This window comes from Alexandromys fortis, unplaced genomic scaffold, assembly GCF_014885135.2.
Source record: "Alexandromys fortis isolate MF-2015 unplaced genomic scaffold, M_Fortis_MF-2015_v1.1 scaffold_54, whole genome shotgun sequence".
NCBI lineage: Eukaryota > Metazoa > Chordata > Mammalia > Rodentia > Cricetidae > Alexandromys > Alexandromys fortis.
Window position 1 is genome coordinate 3,247,269 of NW_026067958.1, and position 23,483 is coordinate 3,270,751.

A 23,483-nucleotide genomic window follows, 5' to 3' on the forward strand; every position below is an offset into this window, starting at 1 on the left:
GAGACAACACCTCCACCCACCCAAAGACGACGGCACAGGAATGCTCCTGGTAGCTTTGTTTCTGATGTGAAAAAATTAGAAAGAGCCTAAACTAATGGGTAACTGGCTGAATACCATTTAGTATAGTGGAATACTACTCAGAACAAGAAGGGATTTGTGCCCAATTGTTAACACCAGAGGCCAAGTAGCCATGTCCAAATAATTATACTGAGTTAAGGAAGCCAGATAAAACCAACTATAACTCATATGACACAGCGTTCACACACTCTGGAAAACGTAAGCAAACTGAAACACAACAGATTTTACGCTAGGAATGATCCCAATCGGAGGGAGGTTCATGTGGGAACAGGAAAGAGTTGGAGGAGGCGGTGACGGGTTGGAACCTGGTTCTTGCCTGCGGGTCCAGAAACCCAAGTCAAACATAAACGGGTGCAAAGAGCAAGCAAAGTTAGGGAGTGGGGGTGAGGTGGCGCCCTAACCAGGAGGGAGAGAAGCGAGGCCGAGAGGGAACCTGGGCGGAGAGAAGGGACCAGGCGGAGATCGAGAGCGGGGGAGGGTGGGGGAGGGAACCCGTTGGTGGCTGTATCATGGCGCGCCTACTGAGAGCACTGCGGGGCCTGCCCTGGTTGGAGGTGTCTGGGCGACCAGTTCGGGGTTGTGCGGGGTCGGGACGCGGGGACTCAGGTAGGTCTTCTGTCGCCGCTGCCGCCACGTAGCTTTCGGTTTCATTGCCCTGGCTGTCCCGGGGCCGCCTCCGGCGAGGCCTCAAGAGCCTGGTCCTGGTGACCCACCGCCCCTGGCAGCGGGAGTTGTTGAGCACCGTAGTGGGTAAGCTTGGTGTGTTGTGGGAGCATTAATTCCGGAAAGAGTCCCGGCAGGGTACAAATTCACTCCCACGCTTGCACACAGTTCGTTTATATGTTACATTTTTAATTAGTGCATAAAATCGTCAGCGTCAGGTGCCATAGTCAGTGACCCAGCGGCGGCCAACGGCTGTATCTTGCGCACCCTCCCCTGAGCAGGAGTTAGTCCTTTGCCCTGTACACACCCGCTTGCTGCCTCCTGTCCTGTGTGAGCTGCCCACTGCAGTCTCGTGGGTGCTCGAGACAGAATGGGGGTGGGGTGGTAAGTGCTTTTGCTTCCCATTTGTGAGTTGAGGGAGTAGAAGCCACCAATTTCGTGTCCCTTTGGTTTCCTGACCTGGTAGCTGCTGTCTTGACCTCCTTTCCAAACCTTTCCTTTTCAACCCGATTTTATGTATTATGCTTCTTTTGGAAATCTTTTTAGACCCTTGATACTTTAAAATTTTAGTGTTCAATAAATATATTCCCTGAGATTGTGTACTGTTAACTGATCCAGCATGACTTCCGGTTAGAACTTCCCTCGTTCCTTTGGTATCTCAGCAAGACTTTGCAAGCCCTAGTGGGCTGGAGCTTTTGCTGGTCCTTATAGCTGAGCGGTTTTAGTGGAAACTTCACGGAACTAGAGCTGTCAAAGGCAGCTTGATGAATAGCCCTGGGAGCTGAGAGTCTTCAACCATATTAAATTTGGCCAGACACCAGAACATAGAAGAGCTGTGTAACCTACCAGACAGCCCCTCCAGGGAGTTTACTCTACGGAAATAATTCAAAAGAACAAAACTGTACATGCAAAGACCTTCTTAGCAGTATTGCTCTCAGGATGGGAAACTGGCCTCAACCCAAACTGTTAAGGAATACTTAAGTAAAGCACGAAGGTCCAGGTCAACAAACTGCATTCGTTAAGAATGAGAAGCAGGTGATGGTTCTGCGGTTATGGTCTTGGTTCCAGTCTCTGCTCTGCGCCCCTTACTGGCTTTGATGTGTGAGTTAGGCCTCCATAACAAACACTAAGTAGGGGGCATAAATAACAGGTATTATTTGCAATTTGGAAGGCTGAGGGGGTCAAAGATCAAGGAGACAGATTTGGCTGCCAATGGGGCCCTGCTATCTGACTTAGAGAGGTCCACTTTCCTATATGTGTTCAGATGGGTTTCCTGCAGTGCAAGTGCAGAAGAACCTCGTTTTCTTTTCCTCCCCTTTTGTCTTCCCCTACCCATCTCTTCCAGTATTGGAAATGACCATATGACAATCTTCAATGTGTATGAACTTAGCAACAGAGTATCAAACTGCATCAGGGAAACAAGAGCAGGGAGGAAGAAAAAGCCCACCATGATGGTTGGAGTGGAGAGTTCCAGGAGGTGATTAGAAGTGGAGGTGGCACAGCAGGCCTGTCTACCACGGAGGAAAATCCAAGTTTGGGAGTCTGCATCATGGGCTGGGATTTGGAGATATTAAGGCAATAAAATTTCTGAGAAGGCAGTATGGAGGCACAAGGAAGCCTAGGACAGGACCCCTCCTCCTCCCAGGCAGGTTTAATAATCATTTGAGTCTGTCTTTGCGTATTTATTTTTTTCTCTTTTTTTTATTTGTAAGTTAAAGTGTTGAATGATTATAAACTCCTTCCAGTGTTGAATAATGAAAACATTTATTATCAGAATTAAATTTTTTGTCCTGGTTGGCTTTTATCTGTTTGTTTTGTTGTTGTTATTGCTGTTAACTTGACACAAGCTAGAGTTATTTGAGAAGAGGAACCTCAGTTGAAAAACTGCCGTTAGAGTACCTGTAGGCAAGGCTGTAAGGGCATTTTTTTTTTTTTTTGGTTTTTCGAGACAGGGTTTCTCTGTGGCTTTGGAGCCTGTCCTGGAAGTAGCTCTATAGACCAGGCTGGTCTCGAACTCACAGAGATCCGCCTGCCTCTGCCTCCAGAGTGCTGGGATTAAAGGCGTGCGCCACCATCGCCTGGCTATAAGGGCATTTTCTTGATTGATGATTGCTATGGAAGGACCCAGGCCATCGTGAGCCATGCCATCCCTGGGTGGGCCGTTCTGGCTGGAGAAGAAAGCCAGCTGAGTGAGCAAGTCTGCGAGCAGCTTCTCAGGCTTCTCTGTTCCAGTGTGGCCTCCAGCTCCCGACTGCCCTCAGTGATGGAGTGGGATCTGAGTTGTGAGATGAAATGAGCCTGTTGTTCCCAAGCTGCTTTTGGTCACGGTGTTTCATCACTGCAACAGACACTCTAACTAAAACAGCTTTATACCCACCTTAACTTAATACTGTCTCGTTCTAGAAGCTTTATGTTCATGTGTCCATATAAATACAATAGGACAGAAGTAATAATGAGCAGGAGAAAGAGAACAAAACCTGGACACAGATTAGGAAGCACAATGGTAGTTTAAAGTCTGTTAGTGGTAGGAGGTCAAGGCCAGCCTAGACTACGCACCCAGATCTTATCTTAAAACAAACACAAGCAAACAGCAGATAGATTTGCTTGGGGAAGAGAAAACGGGGATCTCTCCATGAGAGAATTTTTAAAATCAGACCTCGCTGGCAGACAAAAATGAAGCTACCTTTACAAGAAGCCAGGGAAGAAGTGTAATAACTCTGCCCTCAAAGATCATCTCTGTCCAACCCTCACTGCTCCCATCTGGGCCCTGACGGAAACCACTTTTCAGAATTAGCGTGTGGTGTTTCTGCACTACTCCTGGGCACACGCCTGAAGGATCCTAAGTGCTACCTCAGGACGTTTGCCCAGTCATGATCATTGCTGCCCTATCCTCAATAGCTAAGAAATGGAACCAGCTGATATGTCCAGCAGGTGATGGAAAATATCGCACAGACGTGGAGTTCAAAGCCACCTGGAAAAGAGCGCCAGACTCACTTCAGATAATATTAGCCAAATATATTAAAACTGCTAGCATGCCGCAGTCTCTAAATGCTGCGCAGAGACAGATGAAGGAAATCTTTGGCTTTTAACGGCAAAACCCCAAGTTCTTGAATATCTATCAAAGCAAGTTAGGGAGGCCAGAGAACTGCACTGCCAAGATAAGGTTGTCAAGGTGACCTCCAAGTAGTCCTTGAATATCTGCATAAAGCAGGTTACAAAAGCCAAAATCAGGAGCTGGCCACATCATTACAAGCAGATGATCATTGCCACACAGTTTTGAATGGGGGTCAAGAAGTCAGGGTTGTCAGGAAGTTATCTTTGTGAAAAAAGTCAGAGACACACAGCTATTAGGTACCAAAGTGGATGCCTATTCCAAAGGGAGGCTTCTTTAGCCATCACACAGTACACACACACACACACACACACACACACACACACACACACTGGAACTTTATCCACCTCTAAAGAAAATGAAATCATAGTATTTGTAGGAAAATCTGTTAGCATTCAGGCATCTGTTCTGGCCTGCCTTGGGGTCCTGACAGGATACATCCTCAGCTGTAACCACTAAGAGCATCCCCTCTGCATTCACTAAGTTCCCTGTAAAAAGGGCCCTGCTCCCCTCCCTCCGTTCCTCCCTCAGCCTTTCTCCTCCCTTCCGCTGCTCCTGTCCCCAGACACTAGTCTCCTCTCTCCCTATCCCCTTCCTGTTTTCCCATTTCCTCTCCCCTAATAAGAAGCCCTCCACATGAGCCCCATAGCATGGCTTCTTTCTCGCTCACGGCACTTTTTAGATCACAACAAAATGAATGGAACTCGAAGTCATTGTGCTAAGCAAGGCATCCCAGACCAGGAAAGACAAACACCTCACGGTTTTTCCATGTACAGATCCTCCATTTTCATTATATATTTTAATGTATTTGTGTGGGGTGTCAAGATACAGGTCATGAAAGTAGACGGAAGATGTGGCGTAGAGAAGCCATAAAGGAGGTTGTGGGGAAAGGGGTGACAATATGTGTGTAAGCAAAAGGAGGCTAGGGAGCAGAGGGGTGTGGCGGAGGATGGCGGAAGAGCAATGAGAAAACAACGTATAGATGGGAATGCCGTAGCGAACCATTACTCTGCGTGCTACATTTTAAAGTAATTTTTAAAATTTGCAAAAAGGGGGCTGGAGAGATGGCTCAGAGCACTGCCTGCTCTTCCAAAGGTCCTGAGTTCAATTCCCAGCAACCACATTGTGGCTCACAACCATCCGTAAAGAGGTCTGGCGCCCTCTTCTGGCCTGCAGGCATACACACAGACAGACTATTGTATACATAATAAATAAGTAAATATTTTTTAAAATTTTGCAAAAAAGAAACTGAGGCACAGAAAGCTTTTTTGATGTCAAGTGATTAATCAGCAGATTCTAGAAGCATCAGCAGGAGTCAGAAGGGTCAGGAAGACTAATGTGCCTACTGCAAATGGGATATTATAAACTATCTAAGTAAAACTAAACCAAGAAAAGTCTTGAAATTTTTAATGTAGAAATGGGAGGAAGAATCCACTTTCACTATAAGGTACCTGTGGAGAATTTGTTTGGTTGTAGCTCCTATTTGAGCCACTTCTTTGGGGTCATGCCCCAGGAGGACCAGACAGGCCACTGGCTCTCTCCTCAGCACTGATGTCTTGTTAAGCCTTCTGGTTCCCATGAAGAAGGAAGCCACAGAGGAGAAAGAGCTGGGATTATTCAAGGTGGTAATGCAAGCCAAAATGGGGGAGGGGCAATGCTTCATTTTAATAAAACAAATTCCCTACTTGACAATGCAGAATCTCTTACAAAGTCCAAGCTCTCTCTAAGCAAGACTGACTGGCAGAAGAAACTGACCCCTGAGCAGTTCCATGTCACCAGAGAGAAAGGAACTGAAGCGGTAAGCAGAATGAAGTGGTGTTGATAAGATTATCTGAGGGAGGGGACGTTGGAGCAGAGGTGCCTACACACCCTCACGTGCACTGTGAGAATCTGGTCGGCCTCCAGCAGTCTCAGTGTCGGGCCATCAGTTTCCATCCACCTGAAGAAACAAGAATCCTTCTCCATCCTGTAGAGCCGCACGGCTCTCCAAGCTCCACTGCCTCATCCCTGCTGACCAGGCCAACGTCCTCCATCCGTCTCGCTCTGTCTACTCCTCTTCTCCCTGCTTTCTCCTTCCCTCCCCAAAGGAGTCTTTTGAGAACAAAGTGGACATCTTGGAAGGCTACTGTCGCTCTCAAAGTAAACGCACAGTACTTACATGCTAACCGGGTCCCCCCAGCAGGAGACCCTCCCTGTGCTCCTGCCTCAGGTGCAGCCATGCTTCCTCTGGCTCCTGCACTATGGCCACATTGTCCTCACAGCACACAAGGGCTCTGCTGCCTTCCCTGTGAGGCCCCTGCATCTTGGGTTTCTTTCCTTGAGCCATTTTTGTTCTGATAATTAATGCAGACCCTCCTTTTAAGATTTACTATTATATATGTAATGTGTGTGTGTGTGTGTGCGCGCATGTGCGTGTATGCCTCATGTGTGCGAGTATCCTCAGAGTCCTAGAAAGGCATGGGAATCCCCTGGAGCTGGAGTTACAGACTGTTGTGAACGGCCACTGATGTGGGTTATGGGAATCAAACTTGGGTCCTCTGGAAGAGCAAGGAAATGCTCTTAACAGCTGAGCTGTCTTTCTAACCAGAGACCCAACCCAGCCCAGATCACTTTCTCCAGGAGTCCTTTGCTCAGGCCCTGCCTGGTTCGCCTCTGCGATGTTCTCCCTCACGGCAGTGCACCGGTATTGCCTTTCCTGGTATTTGCTCTGCACCTGGCTGGAGCAGGCATTCAAAACAGAGCTGGTGGTGAGTGGTGTGTGTCCAGGGCACACACCCGATAGTCTCAGCTGCTGCCATCCCTCCGGTGACAGCGCTGTGCTGGCACTGAAGCTCACGACAAGTGGTGCCACTGTGGTTTTGCTGTTGCACTGTTCCTGTGAGATGCTTTCATTTCTGAAGTATATCCCATGGGCAGACCGCTGCGTAGCGGTTCTTTAGTGTTGTTGACCAGTATATTTCCCTACTGGTATCCATGCAAAGTGCAGGAAGCTTTGGTTTTTAAACTTGATCACAGCCTCAGTTTCTCTGATGCCACGGCCACCAGAAGAGCTGGCAGATCCTCACTGATTTTTGGGAAATTTTTTTTAAGTTATGTTTTTGTCCAGCTTCCTGTGGGTGGGAACAAGACTGTTTGTCATTGCTGTTACCTCACAAGGGAAACACATGATGCTCTGAGAGGCTGTGTGGCTCAGAATGTCCTAGACTAGCCTCATTCCCAGGAACCAGGCAGGCAGGGCTCGGTGTTTACAGAAAGCCTGGAGACAGTCCGCCAGATGCTTAGGAGAATCAATCTGCGGGCTTCTGAAGCAGATGGCACAATATCCTTTGCACTTGGCCCTTTTACAAAATGAGCATCATCCATTATTTTAACTAATGTTGTGGATCCCCTCCAGTTGCTCCACGTTTAACTTCCTAGAATTGTGCAGAGCTGTAAGCATCAGTCAATTTCATTAGGCCAAGGGAAGAGAGGCTCCCAAAGCCTTCTGATTGGTGATGCCTAATCAAAATTCAGTTGCATATATATTATACATATTTATCAGGCAGTAGTGGCATGTTAGCATTGCTTGCAGCCAGGAATTTTGCACCCTGGCTGAGTCATAACCAAGAGTCAGATGTCAACAGAAGGGGAGTTAGTTTTTCAGGTCCTTCTTCTCTGCCCTCTGGATCTGGTTTCCATGCTTTGAGCCCCAGAAAGAAGACTGGCTTTCTTGCCCTGTGACTTCTAATTGACTTGAGGTTACCAAGGACACCACGAGCCTCAGAGAATCAGTCAGGACCCAGCATCTTCTCTATGAGGCAGCCCACGTGTGCATTCCTGGCAGCCACAGCCTCACTAAAATTCGGTGATTGTCTCCTCTCTTGACCCGTAGGCCTGTTGGGGATTGTGTGCTCAGAGCCACCAACCCAGGCTCTTCACCTTCTTTTGTTGGTTTTCATCAGCTCTGACCCCTCCGCTTGAATAAGATTGCCTGCATGCAGCCATCTCTTTGAAACATGTCCTCTGCCTCTAGCATGTGAGAACTAACAATCAAATAAGAGGAGACTGGCACTGGTCCAGACAGACTTGAAATCTCTTGGGCAATGTTGAAGTTCATCCTGTTTCTGACCCTGCTCCCTTCCCCTGTGCAGGCAGAAATTTCGATTCTGGCTTCTGGGTCTTCCTTCCTTCCTTCCTTCCTTCCTTCCTTCCTTCCTTCCTTCCTTCCTTCCTTCCTTCCTCCCTCTCTCCTTTTTTCCTCCCTCCCTCTCGCCTTCCTTCCTTCCTTTTTTCCTTCCTTCCTTCCTTCCTTCCTTCCTTCCTTCCTTCCTTCCTTCCTTCCTTCCTCTCTCCTTCCCTCCTTTCTTTCTTTTCCTTTTTCAGTTTCCAGCTGGAGCCACCCAGGCCTGGTTTAATGATTGACATCCCTCTCTCTTGCCTCTGATATCTCTTTGCCTTCCAGTCATTTTTGTTTTTTATTGTGTATAGTTGTTTCTCTCTCCCTCTTTCTCCCTTCCCTCCTTCTTTCCCTCCTCCTCTCTTTCCCTCAGTGCTAAGAGCAGGCACAACAGCTCTGACCATGAGCACAGCTAGTGAACAAGTTCGCGGTGTGCCTCTCCAACCCCTGTGTTCATTGCGGTCCACACACAGCCCAGTGTGGTCTGGCTTCTACCTTTCCAGTGCCATCTGTTTGCATGTCTTCCCTGTCTGAAACTCTCACTTTCTCATCTGCTCAGTTCTTACCTTTTCTGCAAAGCTCAACTCAGTAGTGATTGGCATTTTTCTATGATCAGCATCTATCAGCTGCACACATTAACCATGAAAGGTTAAAAGAATAAAGATCCTTCTTCCCTTGTCCCAGACTCAGTCTGTGCGGAAAGCCTGCGAAAACGCTGTTTCCAAGGGAAGGTTCTTCGTTAGTTCCTCTCATGGCTGTCATTATGAAGTATGTCGTTCTTCTTACTGGTTTTTGTCATCTGGGCAGTACAAGAAACTTTGGTTTCCATTTGGGGAAGGTAATTAACTTTTAAACTAATTTTTCGCATCTGCAACATTAGCATCCAGACCAGCACTGATGTATTCTAGATTGTCAGTAAACACTAGGATAAAATAGAAGCTGTTTTGTTCCTGACATGAGAAAGGGCTTGGACTACACCACATGGTTGATGAGGAGACACAGGAGTCAGGGAGAGTGCAGCAGACAGACATCTTGGTAGGACACAGATTAAGTCATAATTCCTGCTCATTTGGATTATTTACTTTACTTACTGTTATAACAGCCTCCTGACTCTTAGTAAAATTATATTTTTAATTTTATAGGCTCCCTGGTTTCTGTGGACAGGACTTTGTAGATCAGGGGTGTTCATAGTGCTCAAGTTGGAAGAGTACCAGGATTTGATTCCCAATAGCTTCATTCCCAGTCTTGTTCCTAAATGCACTATTACCTTCCTTCCTCCCTCCCTCCCTCCCTCCCTCCCTCCCTCCCTCCCTCCCTCTCTGTCTCTCTCCCTCTTCCCCTCCTTCCCTTCCTTGCTTGTTTTTTAGACATGATCTGGCTATATAGCTCAAAATTGTCTTGAACTTGTGGTCCTCCTCCCTCAGCATCACCAATGTTATGATTGCAGCCATGTGCCACCAAGCCAGACTTTAAGAATTTTAGAGAGAGAGAGAGAGAGAGAGAGAGAGAGAGAGAGAGAATCCAAGTGTGTCCACCTTGTAGACTCAGCAACTGAGTTTGCACATCCCCTAGGAAGCATTTTTTTTAAATGTGCAGTTAGCACTATGGGGAGTTTTTCTGAGCTCATCAGTCTAGAAAGACAGAAGAGCCGATTCCTGCCAGTGCTGCCCCTTGGCCAGCATTCCATGCTGTGAGTCCTGTTTGCTGTCTGTATGATTTGGTAATGTGTGCCACCATGACATGGCTTTTGAGGGGATGATAAGGGAATTTGACAACATTTTCAAAGATTATTTATTTTATTTGTGTGTGCATGCCTGAGTTTATATGTCCCATGGATGTGCAGGTGCCCCAGGAGGCCAGAAGAGGGCGTCAGCTACAGACTGCAATCATTCACCGCTTTATTTCCCCTCACGCCACTCTCAGCAGTTGAGAGCCTTCTGTAAACACCTGTGGATGTGGTGCTTTCTCTGTGCGGTGACCTACTGCTAGGGCCCTGGCTCATGAACATCACCCTAATCGACTCTCCGTAGTGTTGACACTGCACTATGTGTGTTAAAGGCACAACCCCAAATTCACTGAACGAGGCTTTTGATGCGTTTGTGTTTTCTCTCACCCTCTCTCTCTCTTTCACCGTTTCCCCCACCCCTCTATCAGAGATCAATCTCAGGGTCTCTGCACACAAAGGAAGTACTCTACCACTGAGCTGTGCTCCCAACCCTTTGTATTCCATCTTTAATTAGAGAGTTCAAAGGGTCTTAGACAAGAGTTTAGACTCCTGTTGCTTTAGCTCTTTGAAATGAGAGTGAAATCTTCCAGGATGGCAGAGGATGGGACTGGTGTTCATGTTTTTTCAAGAACTTTGATGTTCATGGATGAAAGGTGGTACATGAATACAAAGCATTATTAATGTCACAATCTGAATATTTGGCAAGATAAAGGCCAGGCTATAAAGAAATGTGCAGGCTGCTTCTTTGGTTGACTGATACTTAGACTTTGTCAAATTAGTATAATTCCTTGATTTGACTTTATTATTTATATTTGGTTCATTTTCTTCTTTCATAATGGTGGGGATTGAATTTGAGGCCTCTCAAATGCTAGGCCAACTCTGTGGTCCTGGGCCAGCCACACCCTCGGCCTCACTCTTGGGTTTGTCTGCTTTATCATCCCAAAGTGTGATGATGTTTCTTCCTTTTTTACTTTCAGCCTTTCAGTGGGATATACTTGAACAACAAGGAGACAGGGATGTACCATTGTGTGTGCTGTGATAGCCCACTCTTCAGGTAAGATGAGGAATGAAAGAGAACTTAGATAATTAAGTACTCTTAGAGTTTCTTATTTTTTTGATGTTGAAGACTAAACCCAAGGCTTCCTGTATACAGCCAGCCCCCGGGGCCATCGATGGCCTTTGTCCTCTGTCATTACTGCTACAAGGAGAGCTGTCCGTGGAGGATATCTGTCTGTCTTGATTTTTTTCTGATATTTCATGCAGCTGACAGGACTTGCCACTTGTGTTCTTCCTTTGTGTATCTCTGAGAGAAAGCAAAGTTCTGATGGGGACTTCATGATAAAGCCATTAGGATTTTTTAGAGAGGAAAGTATGTAAAGAAATCTAAACCCTAATAGTATTTGCTTGGCCATATGATTAAAACTATACCTCTCCCAGGGAAAATGGGTTTATAATTTAATTTAGCAAGCGCAGACTTTTATGAGGCTTGATTCCCCACAGTGCTTGACAGAAGCGAATACTGTGCCCTCTTCTATGTAGCTAAAAGTAAATTTAATTGTCCCTTGATTTCAAAGCCTCTTTTAAGTCAATCAGCATCTAAAATCTTTCAACAAAGGCTTTTTTTGTTTAGATATGCAGGAAATAGTCTTTAAAAAAAAGTAGATTCAGGAAAGAAGAAAGGAAACATCTTTGAAGTCTTGTTTTTCAGAACTTCAAAGATGTTTTCCTTTCTTTTGCATCAGCCTTAAATTGGTTTAGAATAAAATATAAATCAAGCCAGCTCTGTGAATCTTCCATTAGGCAGAGCCTCCTTCTGTCCTTTGGGCTTTCAGCAGCCTGGCTTCTTGGCCAGCTGGCTGCTAATGCGAGCTGCATTAGGAAGCCAGACCCTTCCTGCAAGGACAGGCGTGACTAGGATCGATTTTCCTTCATGCTTAGGAGGCCAGGCCATGGCCCTGACATACGATGCTGCTGAGGGACTACCTGGAAGAGTCTACTACCAGCTGCCAGCCCAGGAGCACCAGGGAAGATGAGGGTGAAGTTAGTTCTTACATGGTAGTGTTGGAAGATCACGTGACTCCCCCGTCACATCGCAGCAAGCAACAGGCTTCTCTAACCCAAGATGTGTTCTTTAAAATTCATTTTATTTTAAATTGTATGTGTGTGTGTCTCTGTGTGTGTGTGTGCATGTGTATGTATGTACACACACATGTATACATAGGTACTCTCAGAAACCAGAGATGTTCTTCTGCATCTGGAGTTACAGGCTATTGTGGGCTGTCTGACATGGGTGCTGCCAACCAAACCTGTCCTCTACAAGAACTTCATGTGCCATTAACCACTGAGCCATCTCTACAGTCCTGACATAAAAAAACTAAGCCTTTGTCCACACACAAGCATTCAATTCCCCAGCAGATGCAGGCCAGGGGCATCGTCCAATTTAGTTCCGATCTGACCTTGTCTTCATGGAGACAGTGTTAGAGCCTGGTGGAACAGCTCAGCCCCACATGCTGTACTCTACTTCTGATGCCCAGCATACTCTCCTGGTTGTGACCTGTGCCCCTGACCAACCAGCTCTCAGTCTGACTGCCCACCCTCTCCTATGTTCCGTTTCTCTTGAGTGGTACCCGGAACTTGGGGAAGCACTTACGTTTACCTTTTATTGGAGGATATCACTGTTATGAAAGATATAGTAAAGAGATAAGTAGCATGGATGTGAGGGGAGGGTGCTGGGTTCCATGCCTTCTCTAGGAAAATTCTCTAGAAACTTCCATGAGTTAAGATACCCAGAAACTCACCAGACCCTGTCCTTTTGGAGGCTTTATTCCAAAATCATGGGCACAAGTGATCAGCTCCCATCCCTGCATGTTGGGGGTGAGGCTGAAAGACCCAACACTACTCATACCTTGGTGACGAGTCCCTGTCCTGCATCCATTAACTAAGCTACAAAAAGATACTCTTTGAGGATTATAAGAATTTTAGGAATTGTATATGCTAGAAAATAGCAGAAGGAGCCAAATATGTGGTTCACAGAATTGCAGCAGTAAAACCCAAGACTCGGGTTTCAGAAAAATTGGTTATTCCTTCACCATTATTTCTGTCAAATGGAAAAGTCAGCGGTTAAGTCAACTAGCTTGCTTTCAGCTGGGAACCTTGGAAAAGTGTAAGCCTCCATTCTTACTGTTTATCTGCTGGGTAGGTGTCCTGTTTCTCAGTTTGGAGGATGAGACATCATCCTTGTAAGAATGCTTCATCTCCAAGATTCTTTGGGCTCCTTTGGTGGGAGGCCTTCCCAGCATCCAATGGCTCCTCTCCCCTTACCACCCGGCCTCAGTCACAGCATCAAAAAATAGGGGGGGGGGAGAGAGAGAGAGAGAGAGAGAGAGAGAGAGAGAGAGAGAGAGAACAAAATGAAGGGCTCTGGATAGCAGGACTTGCTGTGGTGAAGGACACACTCTACACAAATCTCTACAGAAGCTGCAGTTCCATGTGGCTGTTGGGCATCCAGTGTGGCTGAGAAGCTGGACATATAAGGATTTTTTAGTAAATTTAAGCTTAAAATGCTCACATGTAACCGGTAGCTCCAGTGTTAGCTCAAGGAGGAAGATATGTGGCCAACCCCGAGTCATGCTGAAACAGCCCAGATCCAGAAGAAATCCAATCAATATTCTGGAAGCCATTCACCCAGTAGCCAGTTCACTGAACCAGCAGTTAGCTCATGAACCTCCATTGTTTCTTTCAGTCATTTTAGTTTTAAATACAAAGTCCCCCCCCACTTCTTTTAAAAAAACTTTTGAGTTTTTGTTCTATTTTCTTGCTGATGCTGAAGCTAAGAATAAAGAAAATAAGAGCATATCCACCTTTCTTCCTGTTACTATAATAAGAATATATCCACCTAGTTTCCTGTTACTATAACAACATGTTCATCTAGCTTCCTGTTACTATAACAACATGTCCATCTAGCTTCCTGTCACTATAACAACATGTCCATCTAGCTTCCTGTTACTATAACAACATGTCCATCTAGCTTCCTGTTACTATAACAACATATCCATCTAGCTTCCTGTTACTATAATAAACACAGGAGCTAATCAGCTTATAAATATTTGGCTCAGTGTCTTGGAGGTCTTATTTTTATGGTGATAGTGTATGGTAAAGCAAAACACCAACTGTGTGGCCAGGAACAAAAGAGAGAAAGACTCCCACAATCCTCTTCAGGGACAGACCCCCAGTGACCTAAAGGACTTGCATGAGGCTCCATCTCTTGACAGTTCCAACTTGCCCTTAACACCTGGGATTTAGGGGCGTGTTTAACACCAAATCATAATAATCAGCTCCATTCTAGAATACACTTTTCTTAAAGAGCATCCATTTATAGGAGTGTGATAAAGGCTGCCTAGGTGTCTGTATCAGTTCCATTGGGTAACTTTGGGTAAGTTTCTTAACATCTCTCTACCTTGATTTTTTTTTAAAGATTTATTTATTATGTATACAACATTCCTTGCATGTATGCTTGCTTGTCAGAGTAGGGCACCAGATCTCATTATAGATGGTTGTGAGCCACCATGTGGTTGCTGGGAATTGAACTCAGGACCTTTGGAAGAGCAGTCAGTGCTCTTAACCTCTGAGCCATCTCTCCAGCCCCTTGATTTTTTTCATTTACCTGTAAAATGATAATACAGTGTATCCAGCTCATAGGGTTGTTGCGAGAATTCACTAAGTTAAGAGCCAATAGATGGAAACCCAGCAGAACAAGGTGTAACACCTTCCCAGCCCTCCAGACATACTAACAGTGATGTATTCTTAGAGATAAGCCCTTGTCAGGGATTGATGCTCAGTGTTTTTTATGATGAGGAATATGCTCTAATTAGTGAATTCTCATATGATGAGACACATTCTAATAAGTGAAAAATATATAAATGAAGGCAGTATTATTGAGCATTCTTTTATAAAAATTTATTTTGAACACTATTTACTTACTACTTTTATATGAATGGATGTTTTGTGGACATGTATTGCTGTGCAGTGTGCATCCAGATCCCATGAAGACCAGAAGGGGGCACCAGATCCCCCAGGACTGAATTTACAGATGGTTGTGAGCTGCAAGCAGAAGCTAGGAATTGAACCAAGGTCCTCCAGAAGAGCAGCCAGGCCTCTTACCCACTGAGCCACCTTTCCAGCCCTTTCTTGAGCATTCTTAGCTTGCGAGGGAATAGTGTTAGGAGTATATTCTTGATTTCTCTCTCATATTAGCTCTTTATTTCTAGTCTCAAGCTTCTTTTGTAGGAAACAGGGGTACACAAAGCCATTCCTGCAAATGTTTGTGTAGAGTCAGAATGAAGTGAAAGGTTTGTCAACAAAAATTGAATCTTAGAGAAATTAGAAGGTAAATCCAGGAACCATGAACTCTTCAGCTGCTTCTCCTGCAGGTGGGTGGTCATGCTGGACATTCTTGGGATGATGCACTTGCCCCTCTGTGTACTGACCTAAGTTCCACGGGTCCTGGGTTTCCCATGAAGCCTTATTGAGAACACACTCTAAGTTCCTGTGACTTTGTCAGCACACAGTTCAGAGCTTAAGTGCTTTTTATTGGCCCAAACATTTTATTTAGTGAAAGAGATAAAGATGATAGACAGTTTAAGGCCTTTGGCCAGTTAATTTTATGTACATACAGCATGGGTTGAGCTGTGTGTCCTGGCTAGTTTTTGATTGTTGATTTAGCACAACCAAGAGCCACCTGGAAAGAAGTTGTTTTAATTGCCAAGGCCAGATTGGTCTTAAGACCTAATATTTGTGGAAACTGTCTTGACTGACGATTGATCTGGTACAGTACCAACATTGGACAGGTGGTCCTGGATCATGGAAGAACTTGAGTCTGAGCACAGAGAGAACGTGCAGTAAGCAACATTTCTTCCTCCATGCTTCTCGCCCTCACTTCCTTCAGTGATGGATTGTGACCTGGGAGGTGTAAACTGAAATGAACCTTCTTACTTCCTATGTTCCTTCTGGTCAAAGGGTTTTATCAAAGCCATAGAAAGACCAACTAGAGCACTGTGTCTCTGAGGAAGGCCTGTTGAAGCCTTCATCTCCGGAGACTGTGAGCAGGATCTCTTTTTTTTTTAAATTTTAAATATTTATTTATTTATTATGTATACAATATTCTGTCTGTGTGTATGCCTGCAGGCCAGAAGAGGGCACCAGACCCCATTACAGATGGCTGTGAGCACCATGTGGTTGCTGGGAATAGAACTCAGTACTTCTAGGAAGAGAGGCAATGCTCTTAAGTTCTGAGCCATCTCTCCAGCCCCTGTGAACAGGATCTTAGGTGGGAATATGGTTGTTGCAATCAGGCCATACTGAAGCTGGATCTTCCTTTAATCCAATATGGCTGGTGCCCTAATAGGAGGAGGGGAAACAGGATCAAGGAGGAGATCACCGCATGAAAAGGACACAAAGACTGGAGTATCGCAGATCTTTGTCAGCCACTTCTGGATGCTAAGGGGAGGAGCAGAGACATCCCGGGGTCTTCTAGGGGACATGGCCCTGCTGAGATCTTGATTTTGGACTTTCAGCCTTCAGAACCATGATCACATCTCCCCTACTTGGTTGTAATTTGTTAACACCACCCCAGGAAGCTAACATGATGTGCTCAAACAAGCTTCTCTACCCATCCATCCCACGGCATCTTCTCTGCTGTTGAGTGGTCCAGCAATGCTGATCTTACCCGAAGACTTCAGCTATGGAGCGCTTGTGGATATATAACAGAAGTCATAATCATTAAACTCTTACCTTTTTAGAAAATATTTTTATTTTTATGTAGTTTATATTGCCAGTGTGTATTTGTGTACACACGTGAATACAGTACTCATAGAGACCAGAAGAGTGTGTCCAACCCCCTGGAGTTCCTGCTGGTCATGAGCCTCTCCAAGAAAGAAGCATGTGTTTTAACTGCAGGCCATCTCCAGCTTCTTGGACGCTTGTCCTAAGCACTGGTTCAGTACGACACAAGCAGTCCGCCTGCAATGAGCCGTGTGCTCCATGTAATAGTTGTGAAAACGGATGTTTCAAGTCTTTAAAGAACTTGCTCAACAGCTTTGTGTCAGTCTCCTTTGTCTTGCGGGGACAGAACACCTGATACTGGTGGCTTTATTGAGAAGTTTATTTGGGGCCAGGCCTCAGGAGGCTGAGAAATCTAAGAGGATTGAGCCACATTCTTTTGGGTTCTGGTGAGGGATTCCTGCTATTTCAAAATGGAAGGCCAAAGGGCGAGCCAGCACATGGAGATAAAACACAAGAGTGACCTTGTGTCACCAACTGGCTCTCTTGTTAACTGACCTGAACCTGTGAGAACCTCAGTATTCCCACTCTTGACACTGCCGCATGGCAAGGAACTTTCAACTTAAATTGAAACTGTGTTCAGACCCCAGGAGTCATACCTCTGTTAAGGGCTAGCGCTGAGCTCATGTTCCTTAGGAACCGGAAGTGTGTCAGCACAGAGGCACCACCTGCCAGTTTGCTGTGCGCACCCTCGCTTCAGCGGAGTTCTCTGAGTTCTCTGCAGCTCTCGTGGTCTCTTCTCATGAGAGGAACTGAGGCCTGGCAAGGTTAAATAGCTTACCCAGGGTTCCACTGCTACCAGTCTCCCCCTGGGCCACTCAGATAATGTTTTTACTTGGTTGGTGTCTTCACTTTCTCATGCTGGCCTTCCAAATCATAGCCATAGATCCCTAGGCAGACACTGCCATATTCTAAAGGCACACCTGGCCAGATTACCCCTAAGCTCCCTTTCCAGACCTAGTCGCCAGCCAGGCCTGGCAGGGCTCCCATTGTCCCTCTCAAGGTTCTGCCTGTTGCAGTGAGTTGCGCCTAGTCCACTCATCTGAGAACTTGAGTTGAGGGTTGCCAAGCCAGCGATGCTGTCCAGCATGTTAGCACTCCCCTATAGACCCAGAATCATCTTTTAACTTTAGACCCTGCTGACACTGTTCTGCCCCTGCCTTCTCTACCTCCCTGCTTTCCCTGGACACTGTTTCTGGAGAGTCTGTTCCCAGGAGTGGTGGAGCATGTCTGTAGTCCAAGTGTCCAGGAGGTGGAGGCAGGAGGATCTAGAGTTCGAGCTGCCACTCTTGTTATACAGTGAGACCTTGTGTAAAGAAAAACCATTTCAAGTTTATGCATTTTATGATCATAAATCTTCTTTAAATCAGGAGTATTTGGGAGCCTGATACTAGTTTGTTTTTATACATTGTACACTGATGTCCTGCATGTCCCAAGTAACATAGTAATATTGTTTAAAACTTCATGTAACCCTGTTCAGAAATGAATGGGAATGCTTCTACAGTTACATTTAGAATTATCATTGATTACCTACTGCTTCTGCTATTGCTTGGGGGTGGTGGGGCTGGCTATGGAATATCCAGAAATGAGGGGGGAAATAAACTTAGGAGAACAAACCAAAGCAAAAAGATGCAAAAAAAAAAAAAAGAAAAGAAAAGAAGAAGGAGGAAAGAAAGAAAGAAAGAAAGAAAGAAAGAAAGAAAGAAAGAAAGAAAGAGAGGAAGGAAGAAACAAAGAAAGAAAGAAAGAAAGAAAGAAAGAAAGAAAGAAAGAAAGAAAGAAAGAGAAGGAAGGGAGGAAGGACTATCTAGGAGTATCCGAGTACATGATGCAAAGGGACTTCTGTTTGTGTGGCGTGAACATGTAACCTGCTAATCAATTAAATATGTATCTTGCACTTTCTAGCTTGCCTTAGCGTCCAAGGAAGAAGACATCTTTTCATTATAGCCAGACAATGTCTTTGGCAGCAAAGGGGCAGCAGGAACAATTCTCTAGAACTGACTATTCATGAAGCCCAGCTTAGGATCTGGCAGAGGGAAGTGGGAGTTCTGTACTGCTCAGAACAAACAGATGGGGGCTAAGAACCTCCTGATATGTCAGCAATAATATGTCTAATGGTTGTGTGTACACCATCCTCTAACCGATGTGTGTGCACTGTCCTCTAACTGCTGTGTGTGTACCATTTTCCAACTGCTGTGTGTGCACCGTCCTTTAACTGCTGTGTGTGCACCGTTCTCTACCTGCTGTGTGTGAACTGTCTTCTGACCCCTGTGTATGAACTGTCCTCTGACCCCTGTGTGCACACCGTCCTCTAACAGCTGTGTGCACACCGTCCTCTAACCACTGTGTGTGCACTGTCCTCTAACAGCTGTGTGTGCACTGTTCTCTAACCACTGTGTGTGCACTGTCCTCTAACTGCTGTCTGTGCACCGTCCTCTAACCGCTGTGTGTGCACTATCCTCTAACCACTGTGTGTGCACTGTCCTCTAACCACTGTGTGCGCACTGTCCTCTAACCACTGTGTGTGCACTGTCCTCTAACCACTGTGTGTGCACTGTCCTCTAACCGCTGTGTGTGCACCGTCCTCTAATCTTTGTGGCTCTGCACTGTCTCCCACAGTTCTGAGAAGAAGTACTGCTCTGGCACTGGCTGGCCTTCATTTTTTGAGGCTCATGGCACAACAGGCTCAGATGAGAGTAACTCAGGGATCCTGAGACGCCTGGATACTTCCTCAGGACGTACTCGCATGGAGGTGATCTGCAAGCAGGTGATGTGTTTTGCTTTCTTTGAAAAGAAACAAGCTGTCCTTCTTTGGTGCCTGTCATGTTCTTCCACGGTAGATTTTGTCATCAAAATGCCCCAGACTTGTACCCATACCTGTGGTGATCCCTCTTTCCCTCTGCAAGGCACTGAAGATAAGGTGACATCTCTCCACCTCCTTCCTACTTGGCAGCATGCCACCGTGCTGATTCATTAGCCCCTTACTCCTTGGAGCCAGAGGAGGGGGAGTTTAGGTCTAGACAAAAAACTTGGCTTTGTGTTTTATTATTGTTATTATTAGCATCATTATTATTATTTGTGTTTGCACACACATGTGAACATGTGTCTGTGTGTGTGTGTGTGGCTGCATGTGAGTATGCACAAGCACCATGGCACGTGTGAGGCGGTCATAGGATAACAGCCAGGTGTCAACTTTCTCCTTCTCCTGTGGGTTCTGTGGATGACGTCAGGTGGTCAGGTCTGTCCCTCACATGCTTTTATCTGCTGAGACATCTCACCATCCCACCAAGACTCGTTTCCATGTTCCTTGGTGCTCATGTTTTTGATGCATGAGTTTTATAAGATGCCAGAGTCTAGAAGATGAAAAGGACCAAGTTTTGTCTGCAGGAAAGAAAAGTGATTGCTGAGTGCTTACCTAGGTTGTATTAATCCTTATGCGACCTGTGCTTATTTGTCCCCAGAATGGCTCTATTGTGTAGGTATGGTTATGACCCCCATCTGAGAGATGAGCAAGGCAAGGCCTAAGCTTGACCCTTTGCCTCGCTGGGAAGTCGGACTGCTTGCTGCCACTGCTCTCTGTGAATCCATTCTTTCCATTTTTTGAGCCAAATTCTAATACAAAAATGACGCTTGCAGACTCCCGGGCTCTGGGATAGAGGGAGCCAAGTGGAGCTGTTTTCCTGGTGACTGACAGCAGCATCTTTCCCCTGCAGTGTGAAGCTCACCTCGGCCATGTGTTTCCTGATGGACCCGAGCCCACTGGCCAAAGGTTTTGCATCAACAGTGTGGCCCTGAAGTTCAAACCGAGCGAGCACTGATCATTTCTGGAAGGCCTGTGCTTTGCCTTCCATCCTGTGGAGCCTTGGTTCTGTAATTCAGAGGGCTATCTTGTTTCATGCTCTACAAATTTAGGCTAAGGTTGTTATGGCTACACGGGAGCCACAACTCCTTAGTCCCCTGAAAACAACTCAGCCCTAACTTCCTCTTGGGCTGCGGGATTTTAGAATAACAGAAAGGCAGCCCATTCTTCAACTGGCTTCCCAGGCTTTGGGTAGAACAATTGCAGGATTGGAACAGGTTCATGGGCTGACAAAAGCACCTGAAAGCACCTGAAGAGAACCTGAATTGGCCATCACAGTTAATTCTCTCGTGGGCATTCACAGGTGAGGGGTCAAAGGGGAGAAAAGGGAAAGGATGGCATTGAAGGGGTGGGATCCCAGTACTGAAAAGGAGGATGGGAGGGCTGAGCATGGGAGGAAACACACAATGATGGGTGAGATCTTGTCAAAAATTTTGCTACTCAAACGTTTGACTTTCAACCTTACAACCCACAAGTGGGATCCATGTGAGCTGAGTCAACTTCCGAGATCACGAATAATGCTCTCCCTCCACCCTTTGCTACAACACTAAATATCAAAATATTCAAATAAAATATTGAGATTGATGTTCACTTTTTGTCTCAGTCTGTTAATTTGTTCTTTTATAAACATGACTCTGAATCAAAATTAAAAAAAAAAATCCAGCAATTGGTCACACCAGAACAATAACCACACAAATGGTTTATATACTGGGAATCTTGAATTATTTGTTAGTAAAATGTATTTAAATAATTCTTTTTGTGTTGTTGAAAACTTAAATTACCCCATTTCCTTCTTCTCATTTGCTATACATTATTTGACATTTCATTTATTATCTAACTTACATGAATCATGTCTTCTTTTGGCTTCTAGGAGAAGGTTAACTTAGATCGCAGATTCTGAAAGAATGCTAACCTGTAGTATATGATGGTTTTTACTCTTTTTGGCTCTTTAGGGGGGCCTGACACCCAGCTCCCAAATGAATCACACAGAGGTCTTAGTTACAAACACCCGGCCTTAGTTTGACTTGTTTCTTGCCAGCTATTCTTATATTACCTTGTCTACCTTTGCCTCTGGTCTTTCCCCTTTCTTACTTCTGTAAATCTGTTTTTATGCCGTGGATGGCTGTGTAGCTGGATGACTGGCCCCTGATGTCCTCCTCCTTCTCTAGCTACTATTTCGAACCTCCCAGATTTTCCTTCTATATATTCTCTCTACCTGCCAGCCCTGCCTATCCTTCCTCCTGTCTTGGTATTGGCTATTCAGATCTTTATTAGACCATCAGGAATTCTAGACAGGCAACGTAACACAGCTTCACAGAATTAACCAAATGCAACATAAACAAAAGTAACATACCTTAGCATAATATTTCCAACACAAACCCAGAACACCAAAGTCACTGCTTTGTATTACCAAGGCCAAGTAACTAACTGAATTTTACATACACGTCGTGAAGGACTAACCTTAGAGTCAAACAATGACCATCTTGGAGCATTCAGTTGTGCCCACTTGGAACAGATCATCTCAGCTGACCTCTTGACCCCCCCCCCACACACACACAGAGGAGGGTCAGGAGATTCTCTTGAGAATTTCTTCCTCCCACCTGTTGTAAGCCCTAACTGCAAGTGGCCCAGGGAGAGGCTAGAGTCCACAAAAGGGGATGGGGTACTCCATCTACATTGCTGGATAAAGACTTTCCCACAGCACTATGCCCCCAGCAGCCAAGGGCCATGACTCCTGGTGGGATTGGTTTTCAGTTGCCTGAAGAATTTTGTTTTTCTTTTAGCTGTGTTTCCTTAGCTTCCATGCTTTGTAAACGCATTACTTCTCCTTTCTTTTCTACCTTTCCACTCACCCTCCCCCCTCACTTGTTAAGTTCAGCTGTGAAGTTGTATGAAATATGGTATTTTCTTCTTGCTGTTTTCAGGGTTTGATCTCTATCACTGGGTTGTTGTTTTCTTAAACTGTGTGTTCTGCTGTAACAAAATACCATGGCTGTAATTTATAAGAATGGGGATTTGTTTTCTTACTGTTCTTGTAGAAGCTGAGAAATCCAAGATGAAGGTACCAGCAAGTTCTGAGTCTAGGGGCTGCCCGTCCTGGATTCCAGGATGGTACCTGTGTCCTGCTGTGGCATCCTCACAAGGTAGACAGCAGGAGGGTAGAGTGGGGAATCGGGATAGTGACTTGGAAGAGACTGGAGGGGGATGACCTGCATCCTTGAATCTTTCTTGAGGGCTACAGTCTCTTCCCGGAGGGCTTTGCTTCATAGTTAGTCGTGTATTAAAAGATCACCCCCTAATATAAGCTTACTGGTAATTGCGTTTCAATATAAAAATTGGGGGTATTTGGGATGGATGATAGCAACTTTTGGTGTGGCTGCCTTTTTGTTACTATTGCTTTTTCTGCCTTGTATCTGCAATTCTTTGTCTTTTGCCAGCGCCGAGCTTTCATTGTTTCTTCACGTCTCTTCAGCACCACATCTTTTGCTGGGGTTCCAAACGCGCACAGCTTCTCCCTGCTGCTGTGGTCCAGCAGCTCCCCAGCCTTCCGCTGTTCTCTTCACTCTTCTCAGCCCCTTCCCCCAACTCTGTTCTTCACCTTCGGGTGTTTTTCTTAATTTACCCTCAAGTTCTCAGATTCTTTCTTCTGCCATAGCCATTTGTTTTAGGGAGTACTAAGTAAGGTTTATTTTAGATCCTGTATTTTCTTAGTTTTCAATTTACGTTTCTGCTTTCTACACAGCTGAGGTTCCCTGCTCAGTGCACTGCTGCTGTTCTGAATTATCGAAAGCGTGGTTTTGTGTTATTTCATTGAGAGAGTTAGAACAGCCAACTCAAAATCCTCACTGGTTAGGTCCAATCCTGGATTCATCTGGAGATGAACTGGATTTCCTGAGCTGTCAACTATGCTTCCTCACCATTGATCATGTTGGTCATTTTCCTTTATCTGTCATGTGACTTAGTTCTCTCCTTCCATGTTTACATGGGTTCTGAGCTGTCAGAGTGTGTCAGCAGTTCTCAACCTTGTGGGTCATAACCTCTTTGGCAAACC

The 23,483-nt window shown here is 45.4% G+C and overlaps 1 protein-coding gene across 1 annotated transcript; it reads left to right on the forward strand.

Moving 5' to 3' along the window:
* Window positions 1-533: 533 nt before the first annotated feature.
* Window positions 534-21,022, forward strand: Msrb2 (methionine sulfoxide reductase B2). Its single transcript, XM_050152692.1, has 5 exons — window positions 534-684; window positions 5,551-5,651; window positions 10,713-10,789; window positions 19,192-19,339; window positions 20,286-21,022. Exons 1-5 carry the CDS (start codon window positions 588-590, stop codon window positions 20,388-20,390), a joined length of 528 nt encoding a protein of 175 aa, XP_050008649.1. The 5' UTR covers window positions 534-587; the 3' UTR covers window positions 20,391-21,022.
* Window positions 21,023-23,483: the final 2,461 nt, after the last annotated feature.